The sequence below is a fragment of the Peromyscus leucopus genome, chromosome X (assembly GCF_004664715.2).
Source record: "Peromyscus leucopus breed LL Stock chromosome X, UCI_PerLeu_2.1, whole genome shotgun sequence".
Lineage (NCBI taxonomy): Eukaryota > Metazoa > Chordata > Mammalia > Rodentia > Cricetidae > Peromyscus > Peromyscus leucopus.
The window spans coordinates 22,790,625-22,812,706 of record NC_051083.1 but is presented as its reverse complement, the minus strand read 5'-3'; the positions used below and the strand labels follow the sequence as shown (position 1 = coordinate 22,812,706).

At 42.9% G+C, this 22,082-nt stretch overlaps 1 protein-coding gene across 1 annotated transcript in view; it reads left to right on the top strand.

Moving 5' to 3' along the window:
- Positions 1-9,949: 9,949 nt before the first annotated feature.
- Positions 9,950-22,082, top strand: part of Shroom2 (shroom family member 2) — a 176,845-nt gene continuing 164,712 nt past the window's right edge. Inside the window, exon 1 of the mRNA XM_028857699.2 lies at positions 9,950-10,272. Within this exon, the coding sequence (XP_028713532.1) occupies positions 10,108-10,272 (165 nt within the window). The 5' untranslated portion in view covers positions 9,950-10,107. The remainder of the gene's footprint in view (positions 10,273-22,082) is intronic.

Here is a 22,082-nt window from a genome sequence, read left to right as displayed (position 1 = left end):
GGTGCGCCCTCCTCAAAGGCCACGAGGTCTCACGAGGCTAATGCTGGATCTTCAGACGGGGGATGGGGGAAGGAGCGCCAGAGGTGGGCAAGGGTCAGCAATTTCCCCATCCACCAGGCCTTCCCTGTACCTTACCTCCCGAGAACCTACAGTCTGCAACCTGCCATTTTCCCTTAACTGGTCTCCCTGGAGAGATATGTCCCATTAATCAGACAGTTCCTGTTTCTGACTGTGACATCTTCATGTGATGCCTGAGAGGCAACATACTCATGTTCATACACTAAGACTCGTCCCTCTGAATACATCTACTCCTAAACAGAAACAGTTTCCACATCCTACCTTCTCTGTGGTCCTGTCCCATGGAAGCAAACCCACAGGGACCTACCTTCCTTTCAAATTAAAGACATCTGTAATTCTAGCACTTTGGAGGCAGAGGCAGGGCATCTTTATGAGTTCAAGTCCACCATGATCTACATGAGTTCCATGAGAACCAAAGCTACACAGTGAGATCCTATCTCAACACACACACACACACACACACACACACACACACACACACACACACAAATAAGCAAACAATTCACCCTCACACACCAAATAAAACTAAATGAACTACCAGCACCAAATTCAGGGGTCTTGCTTTTATGTTTTTAAGTCAGGGTCTGACTATGTAGACCAGGCTGACCTCTAACCCACAGAGATCCACCTGCCTCTGCCTCCAGGGTAGTGATATTAAAGGGGTGTGTTACCACCTCAGGGCAACTGATACCTGTGTTTATGGATGGTGAAACAGGACAAGGGTGAATACCAGAGGGCTAGGAATTTTCCAAGTTAAAACTTCATGTTTAGAGTTTTACTCTAGCCAGGTTAGTGGCGCATGCCTTTAATCCCAGGATGTGAGAGACAGAGGCAGGCAGATTTCTGGGAGTTCAAAGCCAGCCTGGTCTACATAATGAGTTCCTCGGCTGATAGGGCTACGGAGCGATCTTGTCTCAAATTTTTAAAAAATGTATTACTCCAGGACTCCTATTTAAATTTCACCCTGCACCTGGTAGGCCAGCACCCTTTTACAAGCCCCACTCCACCCAGGCCTTGTCCCTCTTCAGAGCTCTTGATACCTATCACTCCAAAGTTTCACAAGGTGTATTAACAATGGTTTACTTGCTCTCTCCACACACAACCTTTTACACAACAAGCTCTACAGGACAAGGCACGTGGCTTGGATCATACCTCTATTCTATGACTATGATGGGAAATCCAGCAAATTTCCTACTTGAACTGTATGCAGAGAGGTTTCAGGTGGAAACAGCACTGTGCAGAAAATATTTACAGGACCCAGAATAGGGTTTCTAACCTCTTTCATTATGCCAGAAAAACTACTTCATGTTTTTGTTTATGTACTGCATACAGTGGAATTATATCAATAGTATTAAAACAAATAATTGATGTGTTATATTGAGATTGGTTTTGTGTGTAAGAGTGCTTTGCCTGCATGTATATCTGTGCAACATGTGTGTGCCTCACACTCATGAAGGCCAGATCAAACAGTTGTTAGAGATGGTTGTGAGCTGACATATGGGTGCTGGTAACTGAATCCAGTACTCTGGAAGAACAGCAAATATTCTTAACTGCTGAGCCATCTCTCTAACTGCTACATTAGGATTCTTAAAATACCTATATTTCAAAAATCATTCTGAACCTTGTTATTAATTTAATTCATATTTAATTGATCCCTATACTGTATAAATGTTCAGCTATAAATTGCAACTGTAATTAAATATTATGCTTATGTTCAAATTTAATTCTCTGTGATATATACAGTATATATAAGGCACCAGTTCCCCTTAGGAGCAAGGCAAGGATCCATTGAGTAGAGGCATAATATCTTAGGCCCCCTAGTATAAATGAGGAAGGTACAGATTCTCTTGGACAGATAGGGAAGGCCATAGCTCCCTTTAGGCTGAGCAGGAAGAGCTGAGGCCCCCTAGGTCAGAGAGGACTTCAGAGCAGTCCAGAAGCAGCCTGGGTGACCAATAGGCTGGTGAGAAGTTCCCTGCCAGGTCTTCTCCTCAGGCTTCTGCTCAGATACTCACGTCTCGGAATAAAAGACAAGGCTACTCTATTTCTATTGACCAGCTTAAAAGCAGATGGCATGGAATTTAGATTCTGTTTGCTCCTTTTGTAGTCTGTGACCTCAAACCAAAGCAGTCCACCCCACTTCTCTTTTCCTTTGTTGCACTGGCTCAGCTTCTTTAGAACCATCTCTTTGACACATCTTGGATCTGGGCAATTGAACAGGCTGTTTGGACACCAAGAGACAAAGATTTGGCTTCTCATGTGCCTCTGGGATCCAAGGAACTTCTTGGCATTCTTTGATCTGGCTCATGAACAAAGGTGTGTTCCTTGATCAAATCTGTCCTCAGGTACATCCTCTGGACAGGGGCTGATGTCTCCAAGGTGGCCGTGCTCTCAGAGTCCTGATGTTAGAAATAATGATTTACTTTCTGAAGACTGTGGACACTGTTGGAGGGGCAACTCCCAAGACTTGACTGATGGCTGGGCTTGGTGCACCAGTAAAACCACACAAAAGTACTCAGGAACCTCTGTCCTTGGGTTCCACATGAACCAGATCCATGCCAGCAGACACAAGGCACCGTGGCAGCCATAGGTACATCATGCTCTCTGAATAACTTTGGGCCCTCAGGACCTTCTGCTTAGGTGACTCACAGGCTAGGTTCATGCTTTCTGACATAAGGGCATTTACAGGGACAGCAGCATCTGCAGATGCACCATGCAGCATGGATGACAAGGGGCATACAGAAAGACCCTGTGACCTCAGGATCTGCATTGGCAAGGCCCCCAAGTGCTGACATGAGGTCACTATGGATGACAAGGAATATACATACATCCTTTGTCCTTCCCATTGTCTTTCCAAACACTGAGCTCTGGGCAAAAATGAACCTCTCTTCATACACCTGACACTGACATAACAGGCACAAAATAGAAGAGTTTCTATAGACAGCTGTTGACAGAAGGGTGTCAGCCTTCATCATTACAGGCTCAGATGCCTTTAAAGGAAAAATAACTACTCTTCAGTAAAGATGATTGGCATATGTTGCATCTTTGTCAGATGGATGTCCATGCCACTTTTCATATTATTTTAGACACACTGGAGATGTAGCCTAGACTGGCCTGGAACTCTTTAACAACACTCCTGGCTCATTCTCCTGAGGACAGGAATTATAGGCATGTAATCAGTTATTAGTATCATGTAATCATATTATCAATTTTTGCAATTTAGCCTTTAATTAAATAGCAACATTATCCAGGGTTTATTTTAGCACTAGAATTGCTGTTTATTTAATAGGGCTGTCTATAATTCTCAGTCTTTATCCATTCACATGGATGACTTCCTATATGAACAATATCAAATTCAAGATAGAGCAAAAGACTGTGCACAGATTATTAGCGGAAGTCTGAGTGGTAAGGATGGTAAGAGCTTAATGAAAAGGTGACAAAAAGGTATTATTTCATGTGGGCTAGTGTTTTAAGATGCACGGTCAGCATTTGATGCAGGGCAATTAGATCATTAGCATGGACCCCTTCTGATAAATTCTATTGAGAAGCTGAATTTTCAATCTAAGGATGGTCCCCACCCATGAGATTTTGAAAACAGATCTTGAAGGATGTTATCTTCTTAAGAAGGTTTTATGACAGAAGAGATTTTTTTCACATATAGTGGAGATAACAATGTCACCATTGGGGATGGACTTCTTATAGTGTGGTGGTGGTTTTTCTCCCCCTCGATATCTAGAAGATATGTTTTGAACTCCTCTTCAAACCATTTCCTGTCTGGCTAGCTCAGATGGAAGTTCCTCCTTTCTTTAGTTAAGAACCTTGTCATTGCTGGGGCCATGGCTCACACCTTTAATCCCAGCACTCGAGAGGCAGAGGCAGGCAGATCTCTGAGTTTGAGGCCGGCCTGGTCTACAGAGTGAGTTCCAGGTCAGCCAGGGTTATACAGAGAAACGAGACAAAACAAAAAAAGAAGCTTGTCATCCTGGACTTTAGCCACCATGTCAAGACTACACCTTCATCATTGCCACTTCCCAGTCTCCAGGTCTCATCTTTCTAGACATTTAATATATTATGGGCCAAGATCCTACAGATTAGATCTACCACTGTGCCTCTAAAAACTGTCATAGTGAACAGAGACACTAAAGGAGTCCCCTTACCACTGGGGATGTGTTCCAATACCCTGGTACCTTCCTGCAACCACAGACGCTACTGGAATATCAATCTACCTGATTATTTTTTTCCTATACATTAGTTTATAAAGAGGAGATTAACAGCTAATAATAAATTCAATTATGACAATGTTAATAATAAAAGTTATGTGAATGTGGTCTCTTGAAATATTGTATATATTTATTTGGATTTTATGGTAATTAAGATGAGTAGACTACTATTTTAGAGTGTTGTTTGTACATGGATAGCTCTTCATAATCTGACTCTGATATTACTGGGGAACTTCTGTACTTGTTAAAAGATTTCTGTTTTCTGTTCCTGGTGCTCCTCTACTATCCCATGAAGGACATTTTTTTTTTGGTCAGTGTGCAACCTTTATTCCAGAGTCCATGCCTAACAAACCCTCTAAGGGTCACGTAGTGCCCTGTGAATGTTTAGGAGTAAACATACCCACCCAGAGAAATCTGTCTAGTAAGACTACTGAATACTGGTACCAGGAAAGGCTTATGTTCCCTTGAGAAAAACATGTCTTTCAGAAGAGAGCTGGTTGATCTAACCATGACAAGTTATATTAGCCCTCTGGGTCTCAATGTTTTCATGTGTAACACTGGGGTGACATGTATATTCACGTTTGCTAAAAGGACTTGTTTACAATGTGCCTGACACACAGCAGGCATTCTGTGAAGTAGAATTTGTTTTTCCTTATGGCTGCTTTCTATCTCAGCACAAAGCTGAGCCTCATATACAAACTCTAAATATGAAATGTGAAGTACTATAATGGTGTCAGTCATGGACAGGCTACAGAGACCCTCTTCAGTTCACTGCATACCTCTTTACAAAGAGAGATCTGTAACTTGCAACCAACATGATGCTGTGTGAAATACATTCAAGATCTGATTGAGGGAATATTTAGCATTCTGTCTCATCACTAATAGATCTGCAGCTAAGTTAATTCTAATGTTTGCAATGACAGCTTTTAGAATCCTGTAGTAAGGTGATAATGGTCAAAAAGGATAACTTCATGTTGTGAAAGTCTTCTTTCAGCCACAAGCACTCTTACTCTCTAATTTTGACAGCTCCTTTGCCAGTCTGAATTCATAGGCATCCTGTGGGTTATGGAGAAAATAGTTAATACTGCCCTTTATCTGTTTTTGGTATTGAGGCTTCATGTTTTCTATCATTAAATTACATCTCCAGCTTCCTTGCCTTGTTAATTTTTTATTTATGTGTATGAGTATTTGCCTACATGTACATATGTCTACTATGTTCATGGCGCGTGGCTGAGGAGGCAAGGAATGGGTATTGGCTCCCCTGGAACTGGAGCTATAGATGGTTGTGAGCCTCGGTGGTGGTTTGAAAGAAAATGGCCCCCAAAGGGAGTGGCACTATTAGGAGGTGTGGCCTTGTTGGAGGAAGTGTGTCACTGCGGGGGCGTGCTTTGAGATTTCCTGTGTTCAGGATACCACCCAGTGTGTCAGTTGACTTTCTGTTGCCTGCAAAATGTAGCACTCTCAGCTCTGGCATCAGGTCTGCCTGCAGGCTGCCATTCTCCCCATCATGATGATAATGGACTGAACCTCTGAAACTGTAAATGACCCCTTCAATTAAATGTTTTCTTTATAAGAGTGGTCATGGTGCCTCCTTACAACCCTAATTAAATAGCCTCCATGTGGGAACTGAACCCTGGTCCTTTGGAAGAGAAACAGGTGCTGTTAGCCACCGAATCATCTCTCCAGCCACTCTTTTTGAAAAAATACTATATTAAAAAGTTTTGTGGATAATGTAGCCATATTTACCAATTTACTGCTGATTTGAAAACCTTGTGTAAAAATGTGGCACTCTATCCTAAAAAACATTTTATGAGTATAAATCTCTTTGGTTAGAAGAAAAAAATTAAAATAAATTAAGCTCTATTTCATAAGGATTAGCTATTTTTAAAACATTAACATTTTTATAAATATATATTAATTATGCAAAATAAATTAATTTATGACATGTGAAGTACAGTAATGGTGCCAGTCACAAACAGACTACAAGGGCCCCGCTCTGTTCCCTGCACATCACTCTACAAACACAAATCTACAAATATTGCAACTAACTAGGTCCTGTGTAAAATCCTGCTTGAGATCTGACTGGGCAAAAATGGGTCTTTAATATGCTGCTTTATCACTGGTAGATCTGCACCTAAATCAGTTCCCATGTTAGGTCACCCCTAGCAGTCCAAAAGAGTACATGCTTGTGCTCATATTTCTTGAGTAAAGCAGCTGAATATTCAACTCAAGGAGCACAGAGACTGTTTCTAACCACAGAGACAAAAGATATCTCTGCCTTTCCAAGGAGCATCAAATACACTCTAATTTTAGGAATCCCAGTGAAATTGTGTGTCCTGAGGAGGACAAAGCTATCACTACCAGAAGAGTTAAAGTCTGATAAAACTGGGACAATGTCTTCCTGTCAAAGAGGTTTTTATTTTATTTTTTTGTGCCCAGAGAGATAGTTCAAGAACACTGGCTGCTCTTCCAAAGCACTGGCAAGAGAACCTAGTGAACCTGGGTTTAAGTTCCAGCATCTGTATGGCGAATTCCATCTGCTTGTAACTCCAGTCCCAGGAGGATCCGATGCCTTCTTCTGGCCTTCACAGGCACCAGGAATGCATGTGGTACATAGACACACATGCAAGCAAAATACTCATATGCTGAAAATAAATAAATACAAATTTTAAGAACTTTATTTATTCAAATGTGTATGATGTATGTGCCATGATGTGTGTGTGTGTGTGTGTGTGTGTGTGTGTGTGTGTGTGTGTGTGTGTGTGTAGGTCAGAGGAGAACCTTGTGGAGGTGGTTCTTTCCTTCCACCTTTATGTGGGTTCCAGGGATTGAATTCCAGTTGTCAGGCTTGAGTGGCCAGCACTTTACTTGCTGAGCTAACTCACTAGCCCTGTCACCTGTCACAAGGTTTTGATATATTCTCAGGATACTTGAGAAATAGAAATCTAGGTGTCACGAGAGCCAGGACAGATGGGTTCAACCTGGATACCCCCAAGAACATGGGTGAGTGGATTTAGGAAGGTAAATGGGCATCTCTCTTATAGCAGCCACATGACTCAGCCCAGTCTCCTTAGCATATTTATCACTGTCAATACAGACAATAGCCTCATTCACACCCACATGATGCACAACAGGGAACAATGTCTAACATGAAGACTCTAAAACAGATCTCAGAAAATACAGACTTGCACCTAAGCTTAAGAAAGAAAGTAAAGCTGGGCAGTGGTGGCACATGCCTTTAATCCCAGCACTCGGGAGGCAGACAGGTGGATCTCTGTGAGTTCGAGGCCAGCTTGGTCTACAGAGTGAGTTCCAGGACAGCCAGGACAAACACCGAGGAAACTGTCTCAAAAACCAAAAACAAGCAAAGAGTAAAGACACTGAGGAAAAAGGTGTGATCCTTTAAAGTGGCAGATGGGAAACCTGACAATTAGTATATAATGAACAAAAACATTAAGGAAACTGGGTGTGGTGGGGCACTCTTGTCATCCCAGTACTCCAGAGGTAAAGGCAATTGGATCCAGAGTTAGATGCCAGCTTGGACTACCCAGTAAGTTCCAAGGCTAGCATGAACTACAGAGTAAAAGCCTATGTCAAAAGAAGATAAAGAGATGGAGGAGGGGGAGGAGAAGAATGAAGGTTTTGATTGCTGCACGCAGTAATGATAGATTTATGAAAACACCGAAACCACTGTGGCGTTTGAATGAGAATGGCCCCCATAGGCTCATATATTTGAATACTTGGTCTTGGAGGTGTGGCCTTGTTAGAGGAAGTGTGTCACTGGAGACAAGATTTGTGGTTTAGGTTTCAAAAGACTCCTGCCATTTCCAGTGTGCTCTCCCTCTCGTGTCTTGTGGTTGTAGATCTAGATGTGAACTCTCAGCTGTTCCTTCAATCAGCCATCATAGGCTCTAACCCTCTAAAACTGAAAGCCAAATTAAACGCTTTCTTTCATAAACTGCCATGGTCATGATGCTTTATCACAACAATAGAAAAGTAACCGAGACACTCTGTTTCTGTTGTGTGATGCATCTGGTCTGTTTGAAAAAACTCTGACCAGAGTTGAGCTTCCCTATCCAAGCTTCACAGTGGCAGAGTCTAAAGATGCTCTTGGCACAGTGTTCTCTGGTTGTCCTTGCTGTCTCCTCCCAGTACCATCATGTGCTAAAAGTATCAGGATGGAGCTGTACTGGGGAAACAAGCCTCCAGATACACATACAAACATCAACAAAAAAGAAAACTTTTTTTCTGCTCTGTAAGACATGTCATGTATACCTTTCTAAGGTGGGCTTGTTTCATGAATATAGAAACCTAGCAAAGTAGTAATAGGCATGATGGCTCACATCTGTAATCCCAGCACTTGGGAGATGCAGGTAAGAGAATTAGGAAGGAATCCAATTATCCTTGGCTACATAGATTTCAAGGGCAGATAATTTCTAAAGTCAATAAATAAGTTAGTCAAAAATTTAAAAAGTAGCGGACTTTCATTAACTTCAGACTAATTCCTCTTTTAAGGATGTAAACGCGGAACACACTTTAAGAACTTGTGGCACGTGGATGGGGAGATACCTCAGGTGGGTTCCGGCCCCAGCACCCACGTGGTGACTCACAAGGAACTGTAACTTCAGTTCCAGGGGATCTGATGTCTGCTCTTTTTCTGGCCTCTTGTCTGGCCTATGGAGGCATGAGGCAGGCAGCAGACGGCAGCACCCCCCTCCCCCCCATTAACTTGAGGCACAATTTTATGAACGTTAAGGGTAGGGACTGAATGGAAGATAGGCCTCCTAAGGTGCGACAAGTGCCACCAGTATGCCATTTACTATGCCTGCTGGTGCCACAGAAGGGAATTTGCAAAGGAGTGGGAAGACCCTGGATAGATCAGGTCCAGGGTCCTTTCTGCCGAAAGGAGTTGCCTGGAGCATTAAACCACAGGGCCAGAGCTTTGGGGTGTGCCCGCACATGGTCCGGAGCCAGGGCCAGAACTGCATCCTGGCGTACAGATGGCTCTTGGGGACAGCTTTTCTAGAGTCCCCGCGCTGGATCAAAGGTGCAGCCATACAGGACAGCGGGGACGCCAGGGTTTCGTCTTCACCTGTGAAGTCGCCCGCAGTCTGTTCCGCCCACCGGCTCAAAGGAGGAAGCGCTGGGCCGACTCCGCTCCCAGTTGGAAGGTGCTGGACTGCAAACTATTCCGATCGCGGTCGCCTCCAGGTCCCGCCTAGTCCGGTAGGGACACTTCCGCCGTCTCACCTGTTGCACCCGGCCTCCACGGCGGCGCCTACCTCCCCCCCGCCCCCCTCCCGCAAGCTTCTCAGCGCCTCCAGAGCTGGGCGGAGGGACCGTGGGATCTCATGTCGGACTGTGTCCAGTCGGGGCAGTTTTCGCTGGTCCCAGAGCGCGTGCCTCAACCACTATCGGTTGAGCGCACAAATTAAACCTCTTTGGACCTTTAGCGCAGTCAGTGCGGAACCCCCATATGCGCGCTCCCGCCAGTGCCGGCTCCCGGGCGCGCGCCTGCCCCTCCCCCTCCCCTGCCCATGCCTGAGAGGACCGCGCCTGCTCCGCCCCCTCCCCGTGCCCCTCCCCGCGCCGTTTTCCGCGCTCCCTCCTGGCCTGGCCCGCGCTGCGCTTTCCAAGTTGCAAAGCAAGTTGAGTGGTGGCCGGCGGCGGCGGCGGCGGCGGTTGGTGGCAGCGGCGGTGGTGGCGGTGGCCTGGACGCCTGGAGGCTCATTGGTGGTGGGCCAACTTGTGCTTCCCGGAGTGCATGGGCGTGGGCCCTAGCGGCTGGAGGGGCTGAGCGCCCCGCATCATGGAGGGCGCCGAGCCCCGTGCGCGGCCCGAGCGCCTGGCCGAGGTTGAGGCGCGGGCGGCTGAAGGCGTCCGCCTGGTGGAGGTGCAGCTGAGCGGAGGCGCCCCTTGGGGCTTCACCCTGAAGGGCGGCCGCGAGCATGGCGAGCCTCTGGTCATCACCAAGGTAAGGCGACCTTGGGGTCTGCCCGGTGACAGTCCTGAGGTGGTCCCGAGCCAGAGGGCTTGTCGGGGTTTCGGGGCACTGGATGGGGCGTCCGGTTAGCGGCCTCCCTTTCTGGGGCGCATCTGCCGGAGTCACCTGTGGATACTGGGTTCTGGTCAGCCGTAGGTGTGCGGTTCCGGCTCCATCCTGGCGGCCCTCGGGCGGCTCCCAACGTTGCTGGTAGTTTCAATGGCTCCTGTTCCGGGTCTTCTTCCCCTCCCCCTCTGAGAAAGGGCCTGGTAGTCCCCTGTAACTCCTGGCCTGTCCAGCTGTGGACCTACACCTGCGAGGCTGCCATGAGATGAAGGGGGAAAAAAAACCCATTCCCAGGATCCAGGGACTGGGCACAACCTTACCCACTTTTGTTTGCTTATTTAGGGCTTCTGGTTGTCACCTTTTTGATCTGCACGGTTTTCAGTCTGAAACCTACACTAGAAGCTGCTGCCAGTCAGCTTCACGATTCCCGGGAGCTCATCAATATTTGCTGACTTTCGGCGTCCTCTCCTACATCCACGCGCTCTGCATACCTACCAACATTTATTGAAACTCTTCTGCGTGCTTAAAATATAGAGTTTGAGTCCCGATAGTAAGAAAAGAGACCTTAGTCTCACTTGGAATTAGTGAGCGTGTGTGAGTGCGTGCATGCGTGTGTGTGTGTGTGTGTGTGTGTGTGTGTGTGTGTGTGTTTTGCTTTAGAATTGGAATTCTCTTAAAACGCAATCCATCTTGATACTTACCAACTAAACGTGTATAAACCTGTATAAACAAACAAGACAATCTCTCAGGTCTTCTGGTTAAAAGAAACTGGGGGCCTGGTCTAGGCAGAGTTGAGTCTTACCAGTTCTAAGGGCAAAGTCTCCTTTAAAATGTAAATATTCCTGGCTCCTAGAGGTGTTTGGAGGTGTGAAGGTGACTTACAATTTTCCTTATCTTCCCACTCTCATTAAAGCATGAAGAAATGAGGTGACTCTTAATTCACCTCCACTGATCATGATTTTGGAAAGTGGAATGGTGTTATTCAAACAGCAAATACGACCTCAAATCAATCAATCATTCCCCCCACTCCCGTTACAAATTTAGCTAATAAGTAATCTTTTATATCAAACTGGATTTTTTTTTGTTTGATTGCCATTCAGGGGGATCAAATCCAGGGCACTGCAAATGCTAAGCGAGTTCTGTACCCCTGAGCTACATACAGAGTCCTAGTGTGCCCTCACCCCATTTTTTTTTTTTTTTTTTTTTTTTTGGTTCTGGGAGTGAACTCAGCATTGCCAATGCTAGGTAAGTGCTCTTCTATCACTGGGCTATCCACAGCCACGTTTTTATTTTTATTTTTGAGTCAAAATCTTACTAAGTTTCGGCCTTGAACTTGAAGTCCCTCAGCCATTTCAGTGCTAGTACTACAGGAGTATACTACCACAGAAAATCTCTTTTGTAACTTTTTAAAGAAAATTATTTTTATTTCACGTGCATTGGTATTTTTGCCTACATTTATGTCTGTGTGAGGGTGTTGGATCCTCTGGAACCGGAGTTACAGACAGCTGTGAGCTGCCATGTGGGTGGGTGGGTGCTAGGAATTGAACTTAGGACCTCTGGAAGAGCAGCCAGTGCTCTTAACCACTCAGCCATGTCTCCAGACCTTCATCCGTGTCTTTAAAAAAGGTTTTAGAGGTCATTTATTATGATATATTTAAAAGTATATCAAGTAAATCTCAGTCCTGTAACATTTAATGTTTTTTGCTACTGTTGTTTTTTTCTTCTTTTTTCCACCTCTGAGACAGTCTTTTGATATGTTTATAGCTTGCAACTCTCAATCCTCCTACCTCAGCTTTCCAACTACTGGCATTTCAGGCATAATGACGCCACACCTGGCATATATTTCTTTTCTGCTTTTTTCTTCTTTTTTGATTTTTTTGAGCTATAGTCCCTTGTATTTCAAGCATCTGGCCTCAAACTCTCTGTGTTGCTCAGAGATGAGCAACTAACCCTCCTGCCTCCACTTTCCTATTGCCCTACCACATCTGGCATGTACTTCTTTAAAACAACAAAGTAGGATTCCATACATCTTTCTCACACTTGTTTGTATAGCAGATGAAATAAGCTATACATCGTTTAACATGCAGTTTTAGGATTTTTAAAGCAATATTTTAAAATTTGTCTATTTCATTTCAGGTATTTTGCCTGAATGTATATATGTTCCCACTGTAAGAGCAACAAGTGCTCCTAACCACCGAGACATTTCTTTAGCCCCTAGCATTTGGTCTTTCACCATATAAGTAAGCTGGAGATTACTTTAAATAGAAAGATTTGCTAGAGAAATTTTTATCCGTCCCAGTTTTGCAAATTCTACATACTTGATGACCTCCTGGCTCTCTGCCTTTTAGAAATTGAAGTAGGTGCTGGTCAAACTCAGTCATACTAAGCTGTACTACTGAGCTATGTTCTCACCACTGCATAATTTTTATATATGATTCAGTATGACTGAAAAATTATGGTTTCATTGCTTAGGATGGATGAGACTCAGAGCAACTTGGGGTTTTTGTATTTTCATGCTACATAGATAATCCATGTGCTGTTGCTCCTATGTTTGTGTACACCCATGTACTTTCACCACATGTTCTATTGTATAGAATTAACAGTATTTCAAGTACCTGTCAATTCTTTAAATTAAGAACACACACACAGTCAAAATAAGAACAACAGAAAGATTATCAGTAGTGCTTGCTTAGAACATGACAACTGGTAATAATTGCCACATTATTTAAAAATGAAGGGTTGGCTGGAGAGATGACTCAGGTTTGATTCCTAGCACCCACATGGGGCCTCACAACGTCTGCAGCTTCAGTCCCAGGAGATCTGACACCTTCTCCTGGCCTCCACAGGCACTATCTGCACATGGTATGCAGACATACATTCAGACAAACATTCATACATGTGAAATAAAATAAATAAAATTTCAAAGAAATGAAGAGAATGTGTATGTTTACAGCCACTTACAAGGTAGAAATGGACTGTTCTGATAGATACTAGGGGAAATCGTTCTTCAACCGGAATTCACTTTAAACTTTTACTCTTCCAGGAGCTACTGAAATGTCATTGAAGTTTATTAAATATTTTTTCTAATAGTTCTTTTTCCATTTAAAAAATTATGCAATGTTTATATGTTGAATTCTTGGTATACCTCAAGGGTTTTCTATTTAATTTTTATGAATTATAATTATTTTATTTTTATATTTATATTATATGTAGTATTAATTATAATTATGTTAATTAATATTTTTCTATTTAGCTAATACTGATTTGGGAGTAGCTTGACCCAATTTAAGAGGACACATTCTTTTGATAATAATGTGACTATCATTTGAATATCTCATGTGAGCACATATCTTAGAACTGGGAGGTGCTAGAGATATAGATAGTTGGAGTGCTTGCTTTGCCTACACAAGATGCTGAGTATCATCTTCAACATCACGGGACAAAATAAAACCAGAAGAGATGGCAAGAATCAGGCCGATTCAGCCCTAGTCTTCAACTGGAGAGGTCTTATTCACCCATTTTGTGGATGTAACAGCTATGACTAAGTAAGGGTAAAATGATATACTCTGAGGTCACAGACATGGCAAGTCCTAGGCAATGTCTTGAAAGTAAGACTCTAATGGTGAATATCAGTCTTGCTTTCTGGCCAGTAGATACTGTTTGCTTTTGACTGAACTCTCTTGCCATGTTATTTATATTGAGTAACTCAATGCCATCTGTAGGGTGAGTTTTTCCATTCTGTTGTGGGGTCTGTTTTGTGCACTATAGTCCATTTATCTGCTTCCTTGGCTTCTACCCACTGAAGGTCATTGGCACCTGTCTCCAGGTATGACAATCTGAATGTCCCCAGAAATTGCCAAATGCCCCCAGCCCAGTTATAAATTACTTTGCTAGGCTAATGGTGTGTCACCTTCTTTTTAAAGGACTTTGGGCTTTTATTTTATTCTTTTTGAAAACAGTGGCCTTTAGTGTGGTGTGTTTGGAGGCCCTTGGCATTTTCAGTGTTTTCATGTAGGTCTATTTTTCTTTTTGACATGAACTTTTGGCTCTGAGAAAATGCTTTATTTACATAGTAAAATGCAAACAAGTACTTGCTTCATCTGCATTTTTGCAGTTGGAGAAAGGAAATTGAGAGCAGAGACTCCCTAGTATGGTGCTTCATAGGCAATCAGAGCAGATGCTGGGGAAGGTCTGACTATTCTCTAGATCTGGTTTGAAGTTAAAGGACATTAATTTCCCAGAAGAGTAGCATTCATAGAATTTCAGATGCATGCCTGAAACTCTACAAGACTTCTGCTGAAAGATGACACTAGGAGTCATAACTACTGAGTATATTTATAACAATTTGCAGCTTGAAATCTTGCTGCCATTAACAAACAGACAAGCAAATGCATACATGCACACACACACACACACACACACACACACACACACACAAATGCCACATACAAAACTGAAAAGCATAGAAACACACTAAAGCTCATTTTCTCATGCTGATGTTGCAGAAAGAACAGAAACGACCTGCATATTCTAAAAGGTCTCATGATTTGGTGATATTCTTTGAGAGTATACTTGGGTTTAGGAACTCCTCAGTGAAATATTGCACTTTAGCTGAGTTGGATTTGCAGGTAGGTTGAGCCAATGTGGCCTGCTGTTTTTTTTTTTTTGTTGTTGTTTTGTTTTGTTTTCTTCCCCCTTTGTGCTGTGTTCATTATGGAAACAGGGCGTTGCGAGTGCTCTACTACTGAGTGACATTCCTAGCCAAGTCTTGCTGGAGTTACTTGAGAATTTCAGTGGGGGAGGAAAGCAAGCTCATTTCTATGATGTCACTCACTGGAGAGTTGCATCCACCAGCTGGGTATCAGGAGGCCCCCTGCAACCTCAGGAATGTTTATCAAGGGAGAAGGAATGGAGCCCTGGCCCTGGCTACTCATAATTTATTAAAGCCCATCCCCCATGCCAGAAACTGCTAAGAACACATTTATCAGGACCTGGCCTAGCTTGGCCTTGCTGGCAAGCTCTTTTGAGAACCCACTTTTCAAGTTGTCTTTGGGAATACAAACCTCTTGATGTGTGTATTTGTGTATGTGCACTACTGTGGTATGGGAAATTGGAAGTTTTTTTTTTTATAGATAACCTTCACCTTGTCACCATTTCAGGGGCTTCTAAGTATTACAGCATTTATTCTCTGGTTATGGGACAACACTCATCCTGATTCTGTGAACACTGAAGACAGAATCAGGACAATTTGGAGGCGGGTATATACTATGTTGCAAATGTCATATGTTAAGTGTTGGCTGATGTTCAAAGAAACAGAGGGCAATAGGGACAAGGACAAGCAGTTGGTGATGGGTGTGTGTGTGAGGCCCTATACTATATAATAATATCATAGTGATTGAAAAAGGAGTCTCCAATTTAGAGGCTTTATGGAGTTAAGGTCTTGGTAGCTTGAGATCAGAAATGTTGAAACAGTAGCCCAATCATTGTCCCTTGTACCCTTTTATTTGCTTTTTTTAAAGGTTTATTTTTATTTTCTTTGCATGAGTGTTTTGCCTGCCATGTAAGTGCACCATGTGAGTGCAATATCCACAGAGGCCAGAAGATAGGTTGGATTGGGAATTACAGAAGGTTGTGAGTTGCTGTGTGAGTGTTAGCAACTCAACCTGAGTCCTTTTCAAGAGCAGCCAATGTCTTAAACACTGAGTTATCTTTCCAGCCTTTGTTTTTGAAACAGAATCTTCATGTAGCCCTTGTGGGCCTCAACCCTTGGTATGTAGGGAGGAATGACCTTGAACTTCTTGTCCTCCTGGCTGCACCTAGAATTACAGGTCTGTGCCAACACAGCTTTGGGGTATGCAGAGGATTTTGAGAGAAAGGTAGGTACTTTACCAAAATGAGCTTCATCCCTATCCCCTTTGTTTGGTTTTGAGACAGGGTCTTGCTGAGCTGGCCTGGAAATCTATGTCAGGTTGCTTGAGTCTCCTGAGTGCTGAGATTATAGGTGTGTGGATTAAAATTTGTGTGTGGGGGGTGGTAGTGGGGGTGGGTGGGCAGGGAGTAGAACTCAGAGCTTTCTACAAGCTAGGCATGAAGTTCTAGTTGAAGTTTTGAAAAGGGGAATCATTGAATTTAGTGGTGGAAAGATGGATGTGAACTTTTGTCTGTCTAGATTTTGGTTCATTTCTGTGTGCCACACAGTTCACAGCAGGCCAAACCACTACTTTGTTAGTGTCTGGGAGTGCTTGGGTCTTGTCCCCACCCACACCCCTACTTCCTCACTCTAGGATGCTAAGGTCATATAAGTCCTCAGAATTGTAAAACCCTGTCTCTTTGCAGTGGCAGTCACAGAAGGATTTGTAGTTACTAGGGTGAGTGTAATTCTAAAGACAAATTTGTAGTGAGAATTCAGAGTCTGGTTAAAAAACACTAGGTAAAGTTTTCTTTCCTGTGCTGAAAGGCCTTTTCACTTGGGAGACCTGCCTTGCCAACTGGCTTTCAAATATATCTTTATTACCCCTTCCAGCTTGCAAATTAACTTGGCCTTGTGGAATTCTAATCCTTGTTCCTTCAGAGATGTTTCAGGCATAGGGGGTGGGGAGCCAGGCATAGTGCCTAAAGTTGTAGTCCAAGGTCTTATAGCTGGAGGCTTTCAGGTTCAAGTCATGGAGGATTCTCCCTATGGGAGGCACGAGAGTATGTGACTCACACCTATAAATCCAAAGGCTTCCACCATTACAAAAAGCTATAAACCTGAGCTATGCCTCACACTTCTGTGCTGTGCTGAATTCAGTCTTCCTGGCTGAGTTAGGAGTATTGCTTAACATGTTCTAACATTTATCTTTTGGAAAAAAATAAAGGTAGAGAGTTAGTTTGCCCAAGAGCTACATGTCGAATAATAAGTAGTACTTTTCAGTTGGTCATAATGAGATGGGTTTTCTTCCTCCTTGGCATACTTCATAGCTCTTTACTTGGTAGGACTTTTTTTTTAAAAAAATATTTTATTATTATTTATTTACATGCACCTCTTTGTATGTCTGTATATGTGCATGTACCTGAGGTTAGGGCCATCCCCTGAAACTGGAGTTACAAGCAATTGTAAGTTGCCTGATGTGGGTGCTGGGAATTGAATTTGGGTCCTCTTTAAGAACAATATATGTTCTTAACCACTGAGCCATCTCTCCAGCCCCTAGGACTTTTTAAAAATGCATTTTGGAGTTATCTCCTTGCTGAAGTTGTTTTGTGCAGCATGCAAAATAGGCTTGGATTTATGGCTAAACTCTTAGAAGCAAAGGAGGAAAGTTCTGGGGTCTGTGGAACTTTTCTTTGCATGCCAGACAAGGCAGAAACATTCAATAAGATAATTTTAGGGTATAAAGGCTGAATGGACTTTTTATTCAGGCTCTTACTTTCAAACACTAGAAAGGTGTGGGGCCAGGCTTTATAGAAGTTGTACAGAATTTGGAAGCTTAGTCTCTTTTGATATATGTGTGCTGAGAATTTTAACTCACAGGAGGATTCTGAAAGAGTTCTAGCAGGACTTTAAAACATACAGCTGGATGGGGAGTAAGGGGAGTTGGTACTGCCTGGAGATGTGGCTCAGCTTTCTTTTTATATTGAAAAATATTTTTCGTACAGTATATTTTGATTATGTTTTCCCCTCCTCCAACCCCCAATTCTTCCCAGATCCTCCCCACCTCCCTAGCAACCCAACTTTGTTTTCTCTTAAACAAATGAAAACAAAACAAAAAATAAACATACACAAAACACAGAAACAGAAATAAATATAAACAAGCAAAAGACCAATAAGACAAAAAAAAGCCCAAAGGAAGCAAAGTGAGACAAAAAAAAAATCTATAAAAATACCATTGGGTTCATTTTGTGTTGGATATGGGGCCTCCCCTGAGGTGTGGTTAATATATCCACTGAGAGTTCCTTTGGAGAAAACTGAGTTTTCTTTTGCCAGTTGTTATCAATTGTAGATAGCTTCTTGGTTAGGAGTGGGAGATTGTGTCCACTTACCACTCAGGGTCTCAGTGCTGGGACCTGTGTAGGCCTTGTGCTCCCTACCACAGTCTCTTAAGTTCATTTGTGCATTGTCGGTCCGAAGAAACTCGGACAAATGGCTGACTGTGGTGCCTATTAGCATACCAAAAGGGAATGCTGGCCTCTAGGCTCTTAGCATCACAAATACCTGTTACAGAGCATCCTGGCTCTTCTCACCCACTTTAAATGTTTCTGGCTCATGACCTTCCCTTCTCCCAGCTTCTCCTTCCTCTATAACCCTGCCATTTTAGCTATGTGCTCTTGCCCCCTTCTCTTGCCTTTCTCTCCTACTCCCCTCTTTTGTCTCCCCCCCTCCATGGTCATGTTTAGTCCACTACTTTCTTCCCTCGCTATGGACTCTTCCAGATGTACTGTACTCTTCCTCATATCTACAGTAAAAACCTTCCCTTAAACCATGCCTTGGAGCAGTCATGTCCTCACTTTATATATCTGGTGTCAAAACTCCCCCTTTTTACATGTGTCAGTCCTTTTATGTCTGGAAGACACTGTTTCCATGGAGTTGTCATCACATCTGGCTCTTACTGTCTTTCTGCCTCCTCTTATACATAGATCCTTGAGCCTTGAGGCTTTGGTGAAGACACCCCATTTGAGACTGAGGGCTGCAAAGTCTCACTCTGCCCATTGTCCAGTTGTGGGTCTCTGTGTTAGTTCCTATCTACTGCAAGAAGAAACTTCTCTGATGAGGGATGAGCAAGGCACTGATCTATGGGAAAAGCAGTATGCCATCAGGAGTCATTTTATTGCTGTTCCTTTAGAATGATAATAGCATTTGGTTTCCCCAAGGCCCATGACCTATTAGTCTTAGGTTCTTAGCCACTTGAGCATTGTCAGGTATGGGTTCCATCTTGTAGAGTAGGCCTTAAATCCTACCAGAAAGTGATTGACTACTCCTATAATATATGTGTCACTGTTGCACCAGTAGTATATCTTACAGGCAGGTCACTGTTGTGGGTCACAGAGTTTTTAAGCTGGGAGATATTAATGATTGCCTTTCTCTTCCAGTAGCATCAGAGTACCTTCCAGTAGCATGAAAATTAATTAGTAAGGATGAAGCTTTACTTAGTACCAGCGTGACTTCTCCATATCCAATGACATGTGTCTTCAGCAATAAGGCCTTATGATCAGGTTGCATGGTTCAGCTTTGAGTTGGGTTCCCAGCTCTCAACATCCACGTGAGGCAGCTCACAACTGCCTGGAACTCTAGTTCCAGGTACCCCCATGGCCTTTTCTGGAGTCCATGGGCACCTGTTCTCACTCATGCACACACACACACACACACACACACACACACACACACACACACACCCCATATACACATAACTAAAAATAATACAAATAAATCCATAAAAAATACTGCTGGCTGCTGGCATGTGGTTCAGTCAATAGAGCATTTGCTTTAGGTTCAAAGAAAAACAAAACAATATAAAAACAAAGTCAGTATTGAATTTAAGGAAGGTCTGTTTAGACTTCTCCTTGGGAAAATGTGTTTTAGTGGAGAGATGATAGTGTATCATTTAAAAATCAAGGTCAGATGGTGTACATCGACAATCCCAGCACTGGGGAGGCTGGAGTAGGAGGATGGCAAGTTCTACTTCAGTTTTGGCTTCTTAGTGAGACCCTGTAAAAATTGGGAGATGGGAGTTTAGTCAGTGGTAGAGTGCTTATCCACAGGTATGAGACCCTGGGTTTGATCCCTAGCATCATTTTAAGTGGGAATAAAAGAAAGGAAAGTAGTTGAAGAATATGAATTGCAAAGCAAAGTTAACTCCCCTCCCACTGCCCAGTTGAGGAGACTGTGGGCTGTTTTGTATTTTGAATTCCAAGAGTATTAAGTTGCAAACAATAATGATTGCCTATGTGGGAGAAGGAAGAAAAACAGTGTTCTAGACTGACTATGGACAGCTGTGATTATCTTTTGGCCATAGGTGATTTTTAAGATTTTCAGATCAAAGGCAAATTGTGAAGGTCATGGTGAACCCAGACAAGGTTCTGTGTCCTTGAAGATCAACCGTTTTACTTTTGGCAGAAGAAAGGGAGTAGAGTGCTTGTGAGTTTTTTGTATGTTTGTTTTTTGTTAGTTTGTTTGTTTGTTTCTGAGATGGGATCTATCTATGTAGCCCAAACTGATGCAAAACTAAGTATGTTGCCCAGGCTGCTTTGGAACGCAAGCAATCCTCCTTCTGCCTTGCCTCTTTAGGGCTTAGGAGAGAGAGGGAGGGGGAGAAAGTATACTCACCCAGCTTTGTTTTTATGTTTATGGAAATGGCTCTTTGGCATCAAAGTTTAAGTAATCAAATAGTTGTTCTTATGTACTCTCAAGTAGGCTACTGAAACTTCTCCTGTGCTGGAAGTGGAATCTGGGGCCTTTTCTTTTTGGTGTGCTAGGCAAGGGCTCTAGTGGATCTCATACCATATTTTGGGCTACAAAAATATTTTTCAGCCTTGACATTTATATTTGGGACTAAATGGTTCTTTATGGTGGGGCCATCTGTGCAAGGTAGGATGTTTAGCGGTGTTCCTAGCTTCTTAGGCTAATCCCCCCTCAATGTGACTGATGACAGCCAAACAGACCCCCCAGACACTGGTAGATGTTCTCTAGGAGCCAAAATTGTGTATTGGTTAGTTTTTGTCAACTTGACACAAGTTAGGGTCATCTGGGAAGAGGGAACCCCAATTGAGAAAATGTTCCCACCAGAATGACCTTTAGGCAAACCTGTAGTGCATTTTCTTGATTGATTATTTGTGTGTGAGTGCCCAGCCCACTGTAAGTGTACCACCCCAGGGCAGGTAGTCCGATGGGGATGGGGTGAAGGGTTGTTATACCAGAAAGCAGGCTGAACAAGCTATTTGGGAGCAAGTCAGTAAGCAGCACTCCTCCATGGCTTCTGCTTCAGCTCCTGCTTGGACTCAAGGAACTAATACCTGTAAGATGAAATACACACTTTTATCTCCAAGTTGCTTTTGATTGTGTTATCACAACAACAGAAACCAAACTAGAACACCCTGAGGACTAGGTTAACAATTTTCAATGCTTAAATTATTTTGTTTTGTTTTCTTTGTGGTGGTGGAGATAGATCCCAGATCCTCATGTGTCTAGGTTAATAGTTCTCCCATTGAACTATATATCCTCAGTTGCTTGTTTCCTATATTTACTTTTAATATTTTGTGGTGCTGAGGACCCAGCTTAGTGCTTTGTCTGTGCTAGGTAAGTGTTCTTCCACTGAGCTACATCCAAGTCCTGTTGTTTGGATGGCAAATGATGTCACTGCTAGGCCTGTGGGAAGGAGAGGGTACAGGCATATTGTGATTATTTTTCCTGTATAAGATTTTTGCGCTCATTAGTATTAATGACAGTTCTATTTCATTGTTTAACTTCCTCTGCAGTTATCATTGATAGTAAGTCCCCAATGATGATACATCTCTTCATATATATATATATATATATATATATATATATATAATATATCAAAGTAGCTTTTCTTCACTTTGCAGTATTAGGGTTTATCTTGCTATTCTGATGGTGGTCACCATTCTACATTTTCTTACAGTTTATTAATATTGCAGAAGTGAGGTCAGACCTTTCTGATTCATGATCCATTAGACTTTCTCTAAATTTTTTCTCTCTTATTTTTTATTTCTTTGTGGTTTTGACCTTGGGAGATTTTGTTTAA